Source organism: Rana temporaria, chromosome 1, assembly GCF_905171775.1.
Source record: "Rana temporaria chromosome 1, aRanTem1.1, whole genome shotgun sequence".
Taxonomy (NCBI): Eukaryota; Metazoa; Chordata; class Amphibia; order Anura; family Ranidae; genus Rana; species Rana temporaria.
This window is the reverse complement of record NC_053489.1, coordinates 271,933,594-271,949,189: the sequence shown is the minus strand read 5'-3', so window position 1 is coordinate 271,949,189 and position 15,596 is coordinate 271,933,594. Positions and strand designations below refer to the sequence as shown.

The 15,596-nt window shown below is 41.4% G+C and overlaps 1 protein-coding gene across 4 annotated transcripts in view; it reads left to right on the top strand.

Annotated features, from left to right (window-relative positions):
- NTRK2 (neurotrophic receptor tyrosine kinase 2) overlaps nucleotides 1-15,596 on the top strand; it is a 287,133-nt gene that overhangs the window by 198,819 nt on the left and 72,718 nt on the right. For all 4 annotated transcript variants that reach the window (XM_040355520.1, XM_040355522.1, XM_040355519.1 and 1 more), the window contains one exon: nucleotides 3,693-3,881. In XM_040355520.1, the coding sequence (XP_040211454.1) occupies nucleotides 3,693-3,881 (189 nt within the window). The remainder of the gene's footprint in view (nucleotides 1-3,692; nucleotides 3,882-15,596) is intronic.

Genomic DNA, 15,596 nt, shown 5'->3' with positions numbered 1-15,596 from the left:
ATTACTGTGTGTTTAGTCTTACTTGTGCTTTGATTATTTTTAAAGATGGTAATTTGCATAACTAGTCTGTTCAATCTACAGGCAAGTAGATAACATAGGGTTTTATGGGTTTTTTTTGTTAGTGAAAGACTTTGAGTACATCAGAGTTTATCCACATTTGAAGGTCTGCATGGTACACCACAAGTAAAGTTAAGAAACCAGTCAACGGCTAACGAGTGTTTTTTTTTTTTCCTTTGGAATTTATTTCACATAAAAAACATATATTAAATTACATATGTAGAATTATTAAAAAAATCTGGACCTTCATAGTTCTGACATTTGATCACCCCATGAGATGAGCTTTATTCTACCAGAACATGGTGTCCTTTGTACAGGAACACTGAATATATATTGGGGGAGAAAGGAGATAACTCTAAAGCCCTGTACACACGATCGGTTTGTCCAATGAAAACAGACCGATGGACTGTTTTCATCGCACAAACCGATTGTGTGTGGGCCCCATCGGTTTGTTTTCCATCGGTGAAAAAAAATAGAACATGTTTTATATTTTTCCTATGGATAAAAAAAAACGATAGAAAAAAACGATCGTCCGAGTCGAAATCCATCGGTCAAAAATCCACGCATGCTCAGAATCAAGTCGACCCATGCTCGGAAGCATTGAACTTCATTTTTTTCAGCACGTCATAGTGTTTTTTACATCACTGCGTTTTGGCACGGTCGGATTTTTGACTGATGGTGTGTAGGCAAGACTGATGAAAGTCAGCTTCATCGGATATGCGACGAAAAAATCCATCGGACTAGATTCCATCAGATATGTGATCGTGTGTACAAGGCTTAACTGTAAAGATTCCTACAGCCATGAGATAAAATTCATAAGACCTGCTTGATTTTTCAGTATGATATTGACATAAACAAGAGAAATCGTTTAGGCCAGGGACACATGTTTATGCACAGAACAGAAAACACCCTTATCTTAGAAGAACAAGAGTGATAATCCATAAAAAATCATTTCAGACAATAATTGTATTTGCCTGCACGGCTAAAAGCAAGAACTGCTACAACACCGTGGGGTTGATTTACTAAAACAGAAGAGGACAAAATCTAGTTAGACCCCTTTCACACTGTTGAGTTTTTCAGGCAGTTTAGCGCTAAAAATGGCACCTAAATACCTCCTGAAAAACTTCTGCCATGCAGTCTCAGTGTGAAAGCTCAAGGCAGGACCGCTCCAAAAGTCCTGCTAGCCGCATCTTTGGAGCGGTGAAGGAGTGGTGTGTTTACCGCTCCTCCACCGCTCCTCCACCGCTCCTTCCTATTGAAAACAATGGGACACCGCGGCGCATTGTGGGTGGTATTAACCCTTTTTCGGCTGCTAGCGGGGGTTAAAAGCGCACCGCTAGTGGCCGAATACCGCTGCAATTCCACGGCAATTCCGAAGGTATAGCGCCACTAAAAATAGCGCCACTATACCGTCAGCGCACCTCCAGCCCCAGTGTGAAAGGGGCCTTGGTGCAGCTCTGCATAGAAACCAATCTGCTTCTAGTTTTTATTTTTTTGTCAAAGCTTCATTGGACAAGCTGTAGGTAGGAGCTGATTGATTGCCATGCACAGCTGCACCAGATTTTGCTTTTCTATAACACAGAGAAAAGAAGTGCAGAACCAACATTTTTAATTCACTGTATTTACATGGTTACCGTATACATTGTATATATTATAATGAATTCCCATGGAGTATTTTATTAAAGATACCATAGGAAAAAAATATATTTTTCCCCAAAAAACAATATAAATTTCAAATAAAATTGGTTAATGTGCAGGTATACCAGAGCAACCATGAACATTCAAAAATTAGCATTACATTTTATATTGTACTGACTGTTATCAACAGATTACAATTTAACTTAGACAGCTAAATAGCCTTTTGTATTTAGATAGCTTTTAAGGTAGCTTTACCTGCCAAAGACTTTGTATTTCTGTCCATCAAGTCCTAGGATCTAAAGAGCCCTTTCAAACAACATAGCCAGAAGGGTGACTTTACTTTTTTCTACTCCAGTTAAGCAATACAATCACCTTGCGTTCTCTTTTTAGTTTCTTTCCCCTGTAAGCAGAAATGCATGCAAGCCACCTGAATGGCCCAAAGTACTCCCTCTCTCATACAGGGCATGACATAGGCTAAAGGCACACAAAATCAAAACACATTTAAAATATATAATACTGTGTAAAAGGTAGGTTTGAAAAAATGCTGTAAATTAAGAAAGCTTTCAGTTAATAGTTTATTTTTATCAATTGACAAAATGGACAGTAAATGAACAGAAGAGAAATCCAAATCAAATTAATATTTGGTGTGACCAGAGCTTTTTTTCTCAGAAAATAGGTGCAGGAACTCAACCACGACTCTGTTCAGATTTCACAAACAGTAGAAGGGTCTTAAAGGGGCATTAAATACCAGAATTGCATTACATACAGAGTGCAGAGTTCAGGGGGTTACAAAGCTGTCACTTGTTATCACAGAAACCGGACTTCTGTGTTTACAAGTGATTGTGGTGAGCAGGCACCAAAGGGTCTGAGCCAGAGGTGGTGGAACTGAGTTCCCCCAAGTTCCCCCTGAAAAAAAGCCCTGGGTGTGACCACTCTGCCTTCAAAACAGCATCAATTCTTATTTTTTTTAGATACACTTGCACACAGTTTTTGAAGGAACTCAGCAGGTAGATTGTTACAAACATCTTGGAGAACTAACTACAGATCGTCTGTGGATATAGGCTCCCTCAAATCCTTCTGTCTCTTCATGTAATCCCAGACAGACCTGATGATGTTGAGATCAAGGCTTTGTGGGAGCCAAACCATCACTTCCAGGACTCCTTGTTCTTCTTTATGCCGAAGGTAGTTTCTAATTACATTGGCTGTATGTTTTGGCTTGTTGACCTTCTGCAGAATACATTTGGGGCCAATCACATGCCTCCCTGATGGTATGGCATGATGGATGAATATCGGCCGGTGTTGAGATCATCATTGATCCAGACACAATCTCCAGCTTCATTTACAGAAATGCAACCCCAAACTTGCCAGGAACCTCCACCATGCTGCGCTGTTGCCAGCAACCACTCATTATTCTCCAGCCCATTATTCTCCAGAACAAATTGCTGCTAAAGCCAAATATTTTGATCTGTCCATAGCACCTGCTGCCATTTGTCTGCACCCCATTTCCTATGTTTTTGTGCATAGTTGAGTCACTTAGCCTTGTTTCCACGTCCTATGCATGAAAACATAGGAATTGCAGAACTTCTACTTTATTATTCATCACATACAAACAATATGTAATCCATGGTCCTATTTTATAAACCAGGGTTCCAGCAGTACACCTCCCCTGCAGCAAAAGCCTGGATGATATTTGTGTTATAAATAGTAAAACCTGAGCTGTTGTAGTGACGGGCTGTATTACACACCTTTTGGCCTTCAGCAATAGAATACAGTGCACTTGTCAATATGACTGCAAGTACAAAGAGAACTCTAGCAGATCAATCTTTGACAGGATACGTTACCAGGATAAATGTTCATATAGTGGCTTGCCAACTTAGTCCTAGGCTATGTGGAACATGTTTACTAATTAGGCCTGCTGGAAGTTATCCCATTATTTGCCAATGTGTTCCTACTTGATGAATTATCATGAAGTAATAGAACTTGTTTTTTTCTTCTAGGTCCCTCCTCTGTGATTAGTAATGATGATGACTCAGCCAGTCCACTGCACCATATTTCCAATGGTAGCAACACACCATCTTCTTCAGAAGGAGGCCCCGATGCTGTAATCATTGGTATGACAAAGATCCCTGTCATTGAAAATCCCCAGTATTTTGGAATTACCAATAGCCATCTTAAACCTGACACATGTAAGTTACTGTGTTTTCCTATTCAAATATCCTTTTATTAAAGTGGCTCTATGCATAGACACATTTGACATAATCACTGGTATATATGTGACAATTTCATTGGTGTTTCTCCATTATGCAATACCCTGATTTATGGTTTGAAACACAAACAACCTCTTCACTTCCAGGCCAAATGACATCAAGAGGAAATAGGGGACACTTTCTTCATTTCTCAAGCTGGCCTTAGATGGCTAGAATTTCAAATACAAAATTTCTTAGGAATAGAATGTACTGAGAAAGTTTGTTAGTCTTTCAAATTATTAGTGGGCCAAATCGACATTCGTTTTCTACCTCGTTTTCGACCTCATGGAAAAATGTTCTCAAACTATTTTTTAGCAGTGTAAGTGGTTTTTGTTTGGTAAAGTCCATTCATTCTAAAATCAAATGTTGAAAGCAAACAAAATCTTTTGAATTAGATTCAAATGCTCTTAGAATTCTTGTACACATTTTCCTAAGAATTTCCAAATAATTTGAATTCAATATTCTACCTAGGGATGAGCCCGATGTTCGAGTCGAACGTAAGTTCGACTCGAACATCGGGTGTTGGCCTGTTCGCCGAATAGCAAACAATTTGCGGTGTTCACGGCAAATTTGAAAGCTGCGGAACACTCTTTAAAAGTCTATGGGAGAAATCATTAAAGGCTTATATGCATGGTATTGTCATAAAATGTGTTTGGGGACCCGGGTCCTGCCCCCATTTTCCGTGTTTAGAACAGTCCCTGCACAAAATTACATTTCTAAAGGAAAAAAAGGCATTTAGACCTACTCGTGGCTATAATGAATTGTTGGGTCCCGGCAATATAGATAAAAGTCATTGAAAAAAATGGCATGGGTTCCCTCCCCAGTCCATTACCAGGACCTTCAGGTCTGGTATGGATATTAAGGGGAACCCTGTGCCAAATAAAAAAAAAATGACGTAGGGGTCCCCGTCAAAATCCATACCAGACCCCTCAGGTCTGGTGTGGATTTTAAGGGGAATTCTGCACCAAAATAAAAAAAAAAAGAGTGGGGTTCCCCTTAAAAATCCATACCAGACTCTTATCCTAGCACGCAATTTGTCAGGCCAAAGGGCCTGGTAATGGACTGGGGAGGGAACCCATGCCTTTTTTTTCAATTACTTTTATCTGTATTGCCGGGACCCGACAATTCATTATAGCAACAAATAGTTTTAAATTACTAAATGCCGCGACTGTTCTAAACACTGTCAAAATGCACCACTTTACAGGCATACTATAGACACCCCCCAGGTACCAAATTTAAAGGAATATTTCACTTTTATTGTTTCACTTTAAGCATTATTAAAATCACTGCTCCGGAAAAAAACAGTGGTTTTTAAAACTTTTTTTTGCATTGATGCATATCCCCTGGGGCAGGACCCAGGTACCCAAACACTTTTTATGACAATAACTTGCATATTAAACTTTAAAATTAGCACTTTAGAATTTTCACGATTGTGTCCAATAGACTTTAACGGTATTCGTGTGTTCGAACACATTTTTTGCCTGTTCGCATGTTTTGCTGCGAACCGAACCGAGGGGTGTTCGACTCATCCCTAATTCTACCCATCTATGGTCAGCTTCAATTTTAGTCAGTCATAGAATAAAGGAAGGACTCAACTTCGTTATTACAAAACAGGGACACAAGTTGAAGAGGGCCCTTGTGCAGCTGAACAGCCTGCATATATAAACTGACCACCTTAAGGTCAACTTAAAAGAGAAGTATGGGATATTATTATTTTTTGAAAATCATACTTGCTAAATCATACAACAGCCTCAAGTTCAGCCTCCAAACTATGTGGATGCAGCATCAGTCTTATGCTGCATTTGTCCCCCGCTGGCTCTAAAAAAGATAACCGATTGATCAAAAACCGCTGATCGCTTGATTCTCATAACTCCGTTAGCAGAGAGCTGATGACTGTCAGTCATCGGCTTTCTGTTCTGGCCCCCCCACCCCCACATGTGCATTTACTGGAGCGCTGGGCTGTGGAGGTGGCAGGAGTGGCTGCTTGCTGAGAGGCTGAGCCAGCGCCAGTCCAGGTATATGGGCGTATCCAGACCATATGGTTGTGCTCTTTCCTGAGCCTGGACCTGCTGAAAATGGGTCACAGGAGTGCAAAACAATCTCCACTCCCGTGATTCATAGAAGTACAGCCTCCTTTAACTTGCACCAGTAGATTGAATAACATTCTCAAGGACTTCAGCAGTTAGAACTATGTTAAATGTAGGACCCACCTGATTGGAGATACATTTGATGGAGTGTTTGGAAAGGCTTGTATGCTTTATTAATGCAAGTATAACTAAAAGAGATTGTTTAGAGATTCTTTAATCAGAATTTGTGTGTTAAAACATCATAATTTGGCTTTGTAAAAGCTGTGGCTGGGAGGCAGAACTATGATTTCTGATGCTGAAGTTGCTTTCTTATAATTGGTTTAGTGGCATTGCATATACTTTTATGTAATACAGATGACAGATTTCAATTGTGATTTTTAATTCAAGAATATATGAGTAAAATCTTGCAAAATGAAAAAAATGGTTATTTTCCTATTGTGAATCGTAGTGCTTATATCTTTTGTTGTAGTCTGTATTTTAGAGCCAAGAATGACATTTATGAGATTAATATATTTTGTAAAAAATACGATGGCAGGGTTAATGAGTTTTGGCATCCACTGAAATCATTATTCTTTTTTTTCCTCAAACCTTTTAGAGAGTTGCAACACATGCTATAAAGATTTATCTGTGTATAAAAAATATACCAGACAGATTTACTACCCAAAAGACTTCCTATGTAATAACAGATAGTCACCAAGTGAAATGTTTCAGTGATCTGTCGTTAGGCCATTATATGCCAACCATATATTCCTAATCACAGGCAAATTAATAGCTTTCAGACTTCTCTCTACAAATGCAGGAAGTTTAAGTGATCCCACTTATGATTATAGGCAGAACTTTTTCTGCTATTTTTGTTCCAAACTATACTATACTATTATTCTTTACTGGTAATGCAATTATCAGCAGACCACAGGCAACTTTTGTGATGTCAACACTGTTGATCACTATGAATAATATTGCCAAGTGCAATTTGAAAATATAGAGTTCAGATACTGTAAGATTGCCGGCAAAGTAGCAGTATGATTAAAAGACCTTTAGATGTGCCGAAATACCCGCTTACAAAACGCTACTTACGAAACGTAAACTTGTTACGCATTTCTCTGGCCTGACTAATTATAAGTATATGGCCTTCTCATGTGTGCCTGATTAATCAAATCATTGGAATAACAAAACCACTTGGCTGTAAGGTTCATTGCTGGCAAACATTTGGTAATAATTATAAAAGCTCCTGAAATTATATATACATGACCATTAGATGTTATATAATAATTAACTTTAGTTTCACTTGACCCTCCCTCTTAGATTGTAAGCTCTAAGGAGCAGGGCCCTCTAATTCCTCCTGTATTGAATTGTATTGTACCTGTACTGTGTTTGCCCTCATGTTGTAAAGTGCTGCACAAATTGTTGCCGCTATATAAATCCTGTATAATAATAATAATAATAATATTGAAACACTAAATTGGAGATAAAAGCTAACCAGTCACACTTGACAAGCTATAACTGTCAACAGAAAGTGTCTGTACAGAGCTCTGTTAAAGGGGTTGTAAAGGTAACAAAAAAAATCCCTAAATAGCTTCTTTTACCTTAGTGCAGTCTTCCTTCACTTACCTCATCCTTCCATTTTGCTTTTAAATGTAATTTCTTCTGAGAAATCCTCACTTCCTGTTCTTCTGTCTGTAACTCCACACAGTAATGCAAGGCTTTCTCCCTGGTGTGGAGAAAGCCTCTTGAGGGGGGAGGGGGCGAGCAGGAGGGTCAGGACACCCTCTAACACACAGCTTCTTTCTATATCTGCAAAGTAAAGAGCGTCCTGACACTCCTGCTCGCCCCCTCCCCCCTCAAGAGGCTTTCTCCACACCAGGGATGGGGTGGAAGACATACCGTATTTTGGACGTTAATTTTCATTTTTGAATGGATTGCATTTGTGATAGTAAAATGAACCTCGCTAAATTTGATGATGTTAACTGCTTGCCGACTGTATACTGTATATATAAGGTAGCTCAACTGGGCAGGATCACATACCTGTACGTGATCCTGCACTATCGGCTCTGCGGCATGCGCCGCTGGCAACCCGCTCCCGCTGTGATTGGACACAGCGGGAGCCAATCAGTGGGCATCCGCCGGGACCCGCCAATCGTTCAGGACACAGGCAGAACGGCGATCTGTCTGTGTAAATAATTGACGGTCTTTTTTTGTTTATAGCACAAAAAATAAAAAACACAAAGGTGATCAAATACCACCAAAAGAAAGCTCTATTTGTGGGAAAAAAAAGGACACATTTTATTTGAGTACAGCATCGCATGACCGTCCAATTGTCAGTTAAAGTAATGCAGTGCCGTATTTCAAAAAATGGTCTGGTCATGAATGGGGGGTAAACCTTCTGTAGAGAAAGTGGTTAAAATGAGAATACATCCTTTGGATGATTAATGCCACACTACCTGGGACGAGCACAATCTTTTCAATTTACTGGAATTACTTAGTGCAGCTATTTAACTTTGGCTCACTAATCATAAATCATATCCCTAATATTACAACCAAGAAAAGATTTGGCTTTCAGCGGTAATATACTATTATGGCGCTCTACACTGCATAAGTAATACAAACGTATACAACACATTTACCGAAAACAGCTTACGGTATATTATCATTTTTGCAGTCAAATTTGAAAAGAAAAACACTGAGGGGTTGATTTACTACCTGTAAAGGCAAATCACACTGTGCACTTTACAAAGTGAAGGTGCACTCCACAAGCGCAGTTGCTCCAGAGCTTTGTAAATGAGGTAACATTTTACTTTGCAAAGAATACCCAATCATGTGCAAGGAAAATAAATAAAAAAAACAGCATTTTTGTTTGTACATGATTGGATGATGGAAGTCATCAGAGCTTCTGCTCATTTAGAGAAACTGCATTTGCAGAGGGCAACTGCACCTCTCCCACTTCCTTCTCCGCAATCATCTGGGACACGTCACAGGACCCAGATGATTGCTCCACCAATCACGGTGCGCAGCTCACACATGAGCAGTGTGTGCCCGACTGTGAAACCACGGGCAGGCGCCCACAGTGACAATGCCGGCTCCGCGGAAAGGAGGGGGTGACGAGCGGGGCTTCGTTCCCCTGCATTGCTGGACGCTAGGACAGGTAAGTGTCCAATTATTAAAAGTCAGCAGCTGCAGTATTTGTAGCTGCTGACTTTTAATATATTTTTTTAGGCGGAACACCCCTTTAAGTGCCCCCACTCCCCTCCCCCTGACAGTTCAGGGAGCCCAGGATTGCAGTAACTCCATTCAGGATATGGAGCCGGAGGAGATTGAGGAACGTCCGTTTTACAATCTCCTCTGCAATGAGTGGCGGTGTACACTGCAATCGCACAGGAATGCCATCCATGTTCACGTGCGATTAAGTATGATGCGATTTTCAGCCCATTCATTTGAAATTGCATCAGATCCCACCAAAAGTACTGCATACACTGTAACCGTATCGCATTGTACTGTGGTACCATGTGATCCGGTGAAGGTAAACACACTGCGCTAGGGATGTCATTAGGATTACATTGACACTCACAGCAGATCACACAGCCAGTGCATTTTGAATGTGGTGTGAGAAACACGCATGATTGGAAACTTAGTTTCCTGTTCTGCATTCTGGTGTGAAAGAGCCCTTAATGTATACTTGTGTGTTTCGGTGCATTTTTGATGTGTTCCAGTGCGTTTTTCCCCTCTTTTTTTTTCTTCATCTCAAAACACTGTTCATACATTTTTAATGAATAATACAAATGAGCTGGACTGCATCTGGTGTGATCCAACCCTTTGTTAATTTATTCCCTTGCTGCTTTGGCCAGGGAAGCACCTAATCAAGCTCAATCTGTTCTTCATTAGATGTAGTTCTACACCTGGTGCAACACCTGCCTCAAATTCAAAATAAAACACAGACAGTTCGTATCTTACGACAGTGGAGCTAATTAACCACTTAAGCCCCGGACCTTTAGGCAGCTAAATGCCCAGGCCAGGTTTTGCGATTCAGCACTGCGTCGCTTTAACAGACAATTGCGCGGTCGTGCGACGTGGCTCCCAAACAAAATTGGCGTCCTTTTTTCCCCACAAATAGAGCTTTCTTTTGGTGGTATTCGATCACCTCTGCGGTTTTTATTTTTTGCGCTATAAGAAAAAATAGAGCGACAATTTTGAAAAAAATTCAATATTTTTTACTTTTTGCTATAATAAATATCCCCCAAAAACATCGCAATAAGCGCTTATCAATTGGTTTGCGCAAAATTTATAGCGTTTACAAAATAGGGGATAGTTTTATTGCATTTTTATTAATTTTTTTTTTTTTTACTATTAATGGCAGCGATCATCGATTTTTTTCGTGACTGCGACATTATGGCGGACACTTCGGACAATTTTGACACATTTTTGGGACCATTGTCGTTTTCACAGCAAAAAATGCATTTAAATTGCATTGTTTATTGTGAAAATGACAGTTGCAGTTTGGGAGTTAACCACAGGTGGCGCTGTAGGAGTTAGTGTACACCTAGTGTGTGTTTACAACTGTAGGGGGGTGTGGCTGTAGGACTGACGTCATCGATTGTGTCTCCCCTATAAATGGGATGACACGATCAATACGCCGCCACAGTGAAGCACGGGGAAGCCGTGTTTACATACGGCTCTCCCCGTTCTTCAGCTCCGGGGAGCGATCGTGAAGGAGCGGCTATAAACGAATAGCCGCGCCGTCGTCCCGGATCGCGACCCGAGGGAACCCGACCGCTGCATGTAGCGGGGGGGTCCCGATCGGACCCCCCACCCCGCTAGAAGGCAAGGACGTACATGTACGCCCATTTGCCTGTACGTGCCATTCTGTGGACATACATATACATGAGGCGGTCGGGAAGTGGTTAAGACCCACAGGGGTTGGTTTACTAAAGGCAAATAGACTGTGCACTTTTCAAAGGGCAGTTGCACTCTGCAAGTGCAGTTGCTCCAGAGCTTAGTAAATGAGATAAAGCTTCACTTTACAAAGAATACCCAATCATATGCAAGGAAAATAAAGAAAAAAAGCATTTTTTGCTTGCACAGGATTGGATGATGGAAGTCAGCAGAGCTTCTGCTCATTTACTAAGCTTTGGAGCAACTGCTCTTGCAAAGTGCAACTGTACTTTGCAAAGTGCACAGTCTATTTGCCTTTTATAAATCAACCCGCTGTCTTTTGGTGTACAGAGACAGGTTTTGTGAAAACGTCTATCGTGCATTCTAAAAGTGGCGCCAAATTCAAGTACAAATTCTAGACAGGTACACGAATTTGGCGCATATTGTGCTACTTTTACAATGCATCAGAGACAAAAAAAAATCTACAGAAGTCTTTATGAATTCCAGGGATGGTTTTTAGGGAATAGCATAGTCTGATCTGTATGTTAGGCTCCATGCACACTGGATGTTAAAATAATGTTATAAAAACACCAGTAGCTGTGCATTGAGTCTTTCAATGTTTTTTATCGTTTTTGCAATAGAGTTTATTACTTTTTTTTTTGTGTTGTTCTGCGTTAGAGTTTTTTTTCTCAATTAATCAAAAATGTTAAAAAACGCTGGTGAACAAAGTTTTTCAGTGTTTATCGACGTTTATCAGCGTTTATGAGCGTTTGGCGTTTTATGTGGTCAGAAAAACAACTCCTGAACGCGATTTTAGGACGTTCAGAAAACAGCCCATAAACTCCACTGTTGATAAACGTCCAAAAATGTCCACGTGTGCATGGACACATAGTATAACATAGAGTGAAGTTTATGGACTTATAAAAAAAAAAACGCCCAAACTCCAAAAAACTGGCGTTTATGAGCTCCAGTGTGCATGGAGCCTAAACAGTCAGAAACCATTTTCAGTACCATTTACAGTGACCAAACCAGGGCTCAAGTCCTGCGGAAACGCGTGGGAACGGAGTTCCTGCACTTTTTTCACAGCAGGAACGCAGTTCCCTTTGCAGGACTAGAGCAGCCGAGAGCAGCCCAGCCGCCCGAGCCAATCCTTCACTAAGCGTCAATGCCCAGCTCGAGTCACTGTCAGGGGCAGGCGACCCTTAGTAATCCTTTATGTTACAGGCCGCTTCCTGTATATGGATTCATTGGGTAGTGTGCGGGTATTCCGTCACTTCCTCGATGCCGCAATGTCTCATGGGAGCTTTTGTCATTGTTCCCAGGAGACATTGCGGAGGTCTGTCGCGAGTTATCGCGGGATTTAGAAAGAACTTGCGGTTTAGTAATTATGCATATGAGTGTATAATTTTTTTTTTTGGTGGGGGAGTGGATCTTGGGTGGGAGTTCCCACACTTTTTCCCCCAGGACTTGGCCCCTGGACCAAACATGTTCAATTTGTAAGAACCGGTTCACACTGGGGCAACACGACTTCCAGCACAACTTTCACAGGCAACTTGGAGACGACTTGAGCGCGAACAGCAGCGCAACTTGGGGGCGACTTACAACGCGACTCAAGTCGCCTCCAGGACAGGCGACTTTGCCAGTGGCCAATCAAATAATAATCTGCTCTGTGGGAGGGAGGAGTTTGCCCTTAAAAACTATTTTTACTTCCTGGAAAGTCTCTTCAGTCAAGACAGTGATCCGACTTTGGAGGCGACATCCATTGAAATCAATGGGTACAAGTCGCCTTGAAGTAGTACAGGAACCTTTTCTGAAGTCGGAGCGACTTCAGTAGTGTAAATTAAGACGGCTCTCATTCACTTCCATTGAATTTCTAATGTCGACGACTTCAAGTCGGATCACAAGTTGACCCTGTGTGAACCGGCTCTAATGCTCAGATTAGGTCTAAATTGTCACATCATTATTTGCTAAAAGTTATATTTTCACCTACAGCCAAGTTTCTAAAAAATGATGCTGTTCATATAAAAGTAAAATCCAAGCTTAGTGTAATCACAGAGATTCATTTAGATAAAATAAAAGCGTGACAGCATTCTAAAAACAGACGTTCAATCTATTATGTTTAGATATGTTGAGGGATAAAAATAGCAGCAGAACACTGAAATACTTCAAGATGTGACCCTTTTACTCAGCACTATAAAAGGATCAAAATGGAGAATGGCAGATGGCTTATAAGGTTTGATCAAAAAAGTGAAAGTACTCTAGTACAATCAAATATATTCATTAAGGGAGGACAGTTACTTAGTTTGTGTGTTGGTAATTAAGACGTCTACATTATAACAATTATTTATCTCATATACATTACTGCAGTAGTATTTAGGAACAGCTTAGCAGTTCACTTACTAACTGACATATCAGCGCACCACTTCCTCAGACAGAATCTTTCTAAGACCGAACTGATAATATCCCCCCCTCCCCCCGGTTATGCCCTCATCCCTGATTTTTCCATCAAGATCCATAATACAACCCAACCACCAATCCCTCCCCTCACATCAAGGTACTAGGTTTAAACTCTGACCTGTCCTTTTGGCCCCACATCCAATCTCTGTCACCTCCATAACATCTCCTAAAGTTGTCCCTTTTTAACTAATGAAACCACCAAGCTACTCATTTACTCCTTTGTTATCTCTCGCCTTGACTAGTGTAACTCCCTCCTCATAGGCCTACCTCTCCATAGGCTATCCCCTCTTCAGTATATCATAAATGCTGCTGCCAGACTCATCAATCTTACCAACCACTCAGTGTCTGCCACCCCTCTCTGCCAATCCTACCACTGGCTTCCCATTGTCCAGCAAATTAAATTGAAAATACTAACAGCATGCAAAGCCATTCACAATTCTGCCCCCAGCTACATCACCAAAGACCTACTGCTCTCTAGCTCTCTTTTCTCATTCTTCCGACATTCCCCAGAGCCTCTCCCATCCTCTGGAACTCTCTACCTCAATCTATTTGTCTATCTCCTACGCTGGTCACCTTTAGGTGATCCCTGAAAACCCATCTCCTTAGGGAAGCCTATCACACCTCCAACTAACAACTGAAATTTTAAAGTAATATTAATGGCAACTTTTTTATTTTTAAAAATAACAAATATATCATATATACCTGCTCTGTGCAATGGTTTTGCACAGAGCAGCCCCAATCATTCTCTTATTGGGTATCCTGCCAGCGATTCTGGCCCCTCCTTTCTGCCTAGTGCTTGCAAGCAGGCAGCTTGTTATGGGGCATCCATGCAGGCTCACTCCCGACCTGCTGCTCTGTGTGTCCATTCACACACAGAGCCTTGGCTCCAGCCTGCCCCCTCTCTCTCCTCATTGGCTCACTGCCTGTGATTGACAGCAGTGGAAGCCAATGGCTCCCACTGCTGTCTCAGCCAATGAGGAGGGAGAGTCCTCGGAGAGCCAAGGCTCTTGTGCACATCGATGGATCGTGATGGGACTCAGGTAAGTATTAGGAGGGGGCTGCTGTGCACAGAAGGTTTTTTACCTTCATGCATAGAATGCATGAATGTAAAAAACCTTGTACCTTTACAACCACTTTATCTCTTCCATCAGCTCGTCCCCCACAGTTATTACCTTTTGTGCCCCTTGCCCCACACTATTACATTGTAAGCTCTTATGAGCAGGGCCCTCTTAACCTGGGGTCAAGTCCTGGGGAAAAAAGTGTGGGAACTCCCACCCAAGATCCACTCCCCCACCAAAAAAAAAAGAATGATACGCTCATATGCATAATTACTAAACCGCATGTTTTTTTTTTTTCGATCCACTGTACCTTAGTAATCCTTTATGTTACTGGCCGCTTTCTGTATATGGATTCATCGGGTAGTGTGTGGGTATTCCGTCACTTGCTTGATTCCGCAATGTCTCCTGGGAGCTTTTGTCATTGTTCCCAGGAGACATTGCGGAGGTCTGCCGCGAGTTATCGCGTGATTTAGAAAGAACTTTAAGCAAGTTTCTAAATCCCGCCATAACTTGCGACAGACATCCACAATGTCTCCTGGGAACAATGACAAAAGCTCCCAGGAGACATTGCGGCATCGAGCAAGTGACGGAATACCCGCACACTACCCGATGAATCCATATACAGGAAGCGGCCAGTAACATAAAGGATTACAAAGGTTCGCCTGCCCCTGACAGTGACTCGAGCTGGGCATCGCCGCTTAGTGAAGGATTGGCTCGGGCGGCTCGGCTGCTCTAGTCTTGCAAAGGGAACTGCATTCCTGCTGTGAAAAAAGTGAAGGGACTCCGTTCCCACACGTTCCCACAGGACTTGAGCCCTGCTCTTAACCCTCTAGTATTGTATTTTATTGTATTGTAACTGTACTGTCTCCCTTTAGATTGTAAAGCACTATGCAAACTGTTGGAGCTATATAAATCCTGTATAATATTAATAATTGTATATAATATTACTGAGCACTTTGGAATTGTCCCTCTACTTAGAATGTTAGCACATGATTGAAGATATTCTAAACTGGCTTTTTACGGAGACAATTTGCTCATTGCTAGCTCCCCTTTACCACCCCTTGGATTTAATCCTGACAAAGGCATCATTTAGTGGGCTGCAGTGAATCTGAATAGGATTCTAACCACAGTTTCACACTGAAGAATCTATGGACACTATAAAGGGAATTGCAGGTCAGTAACCCAAGCTA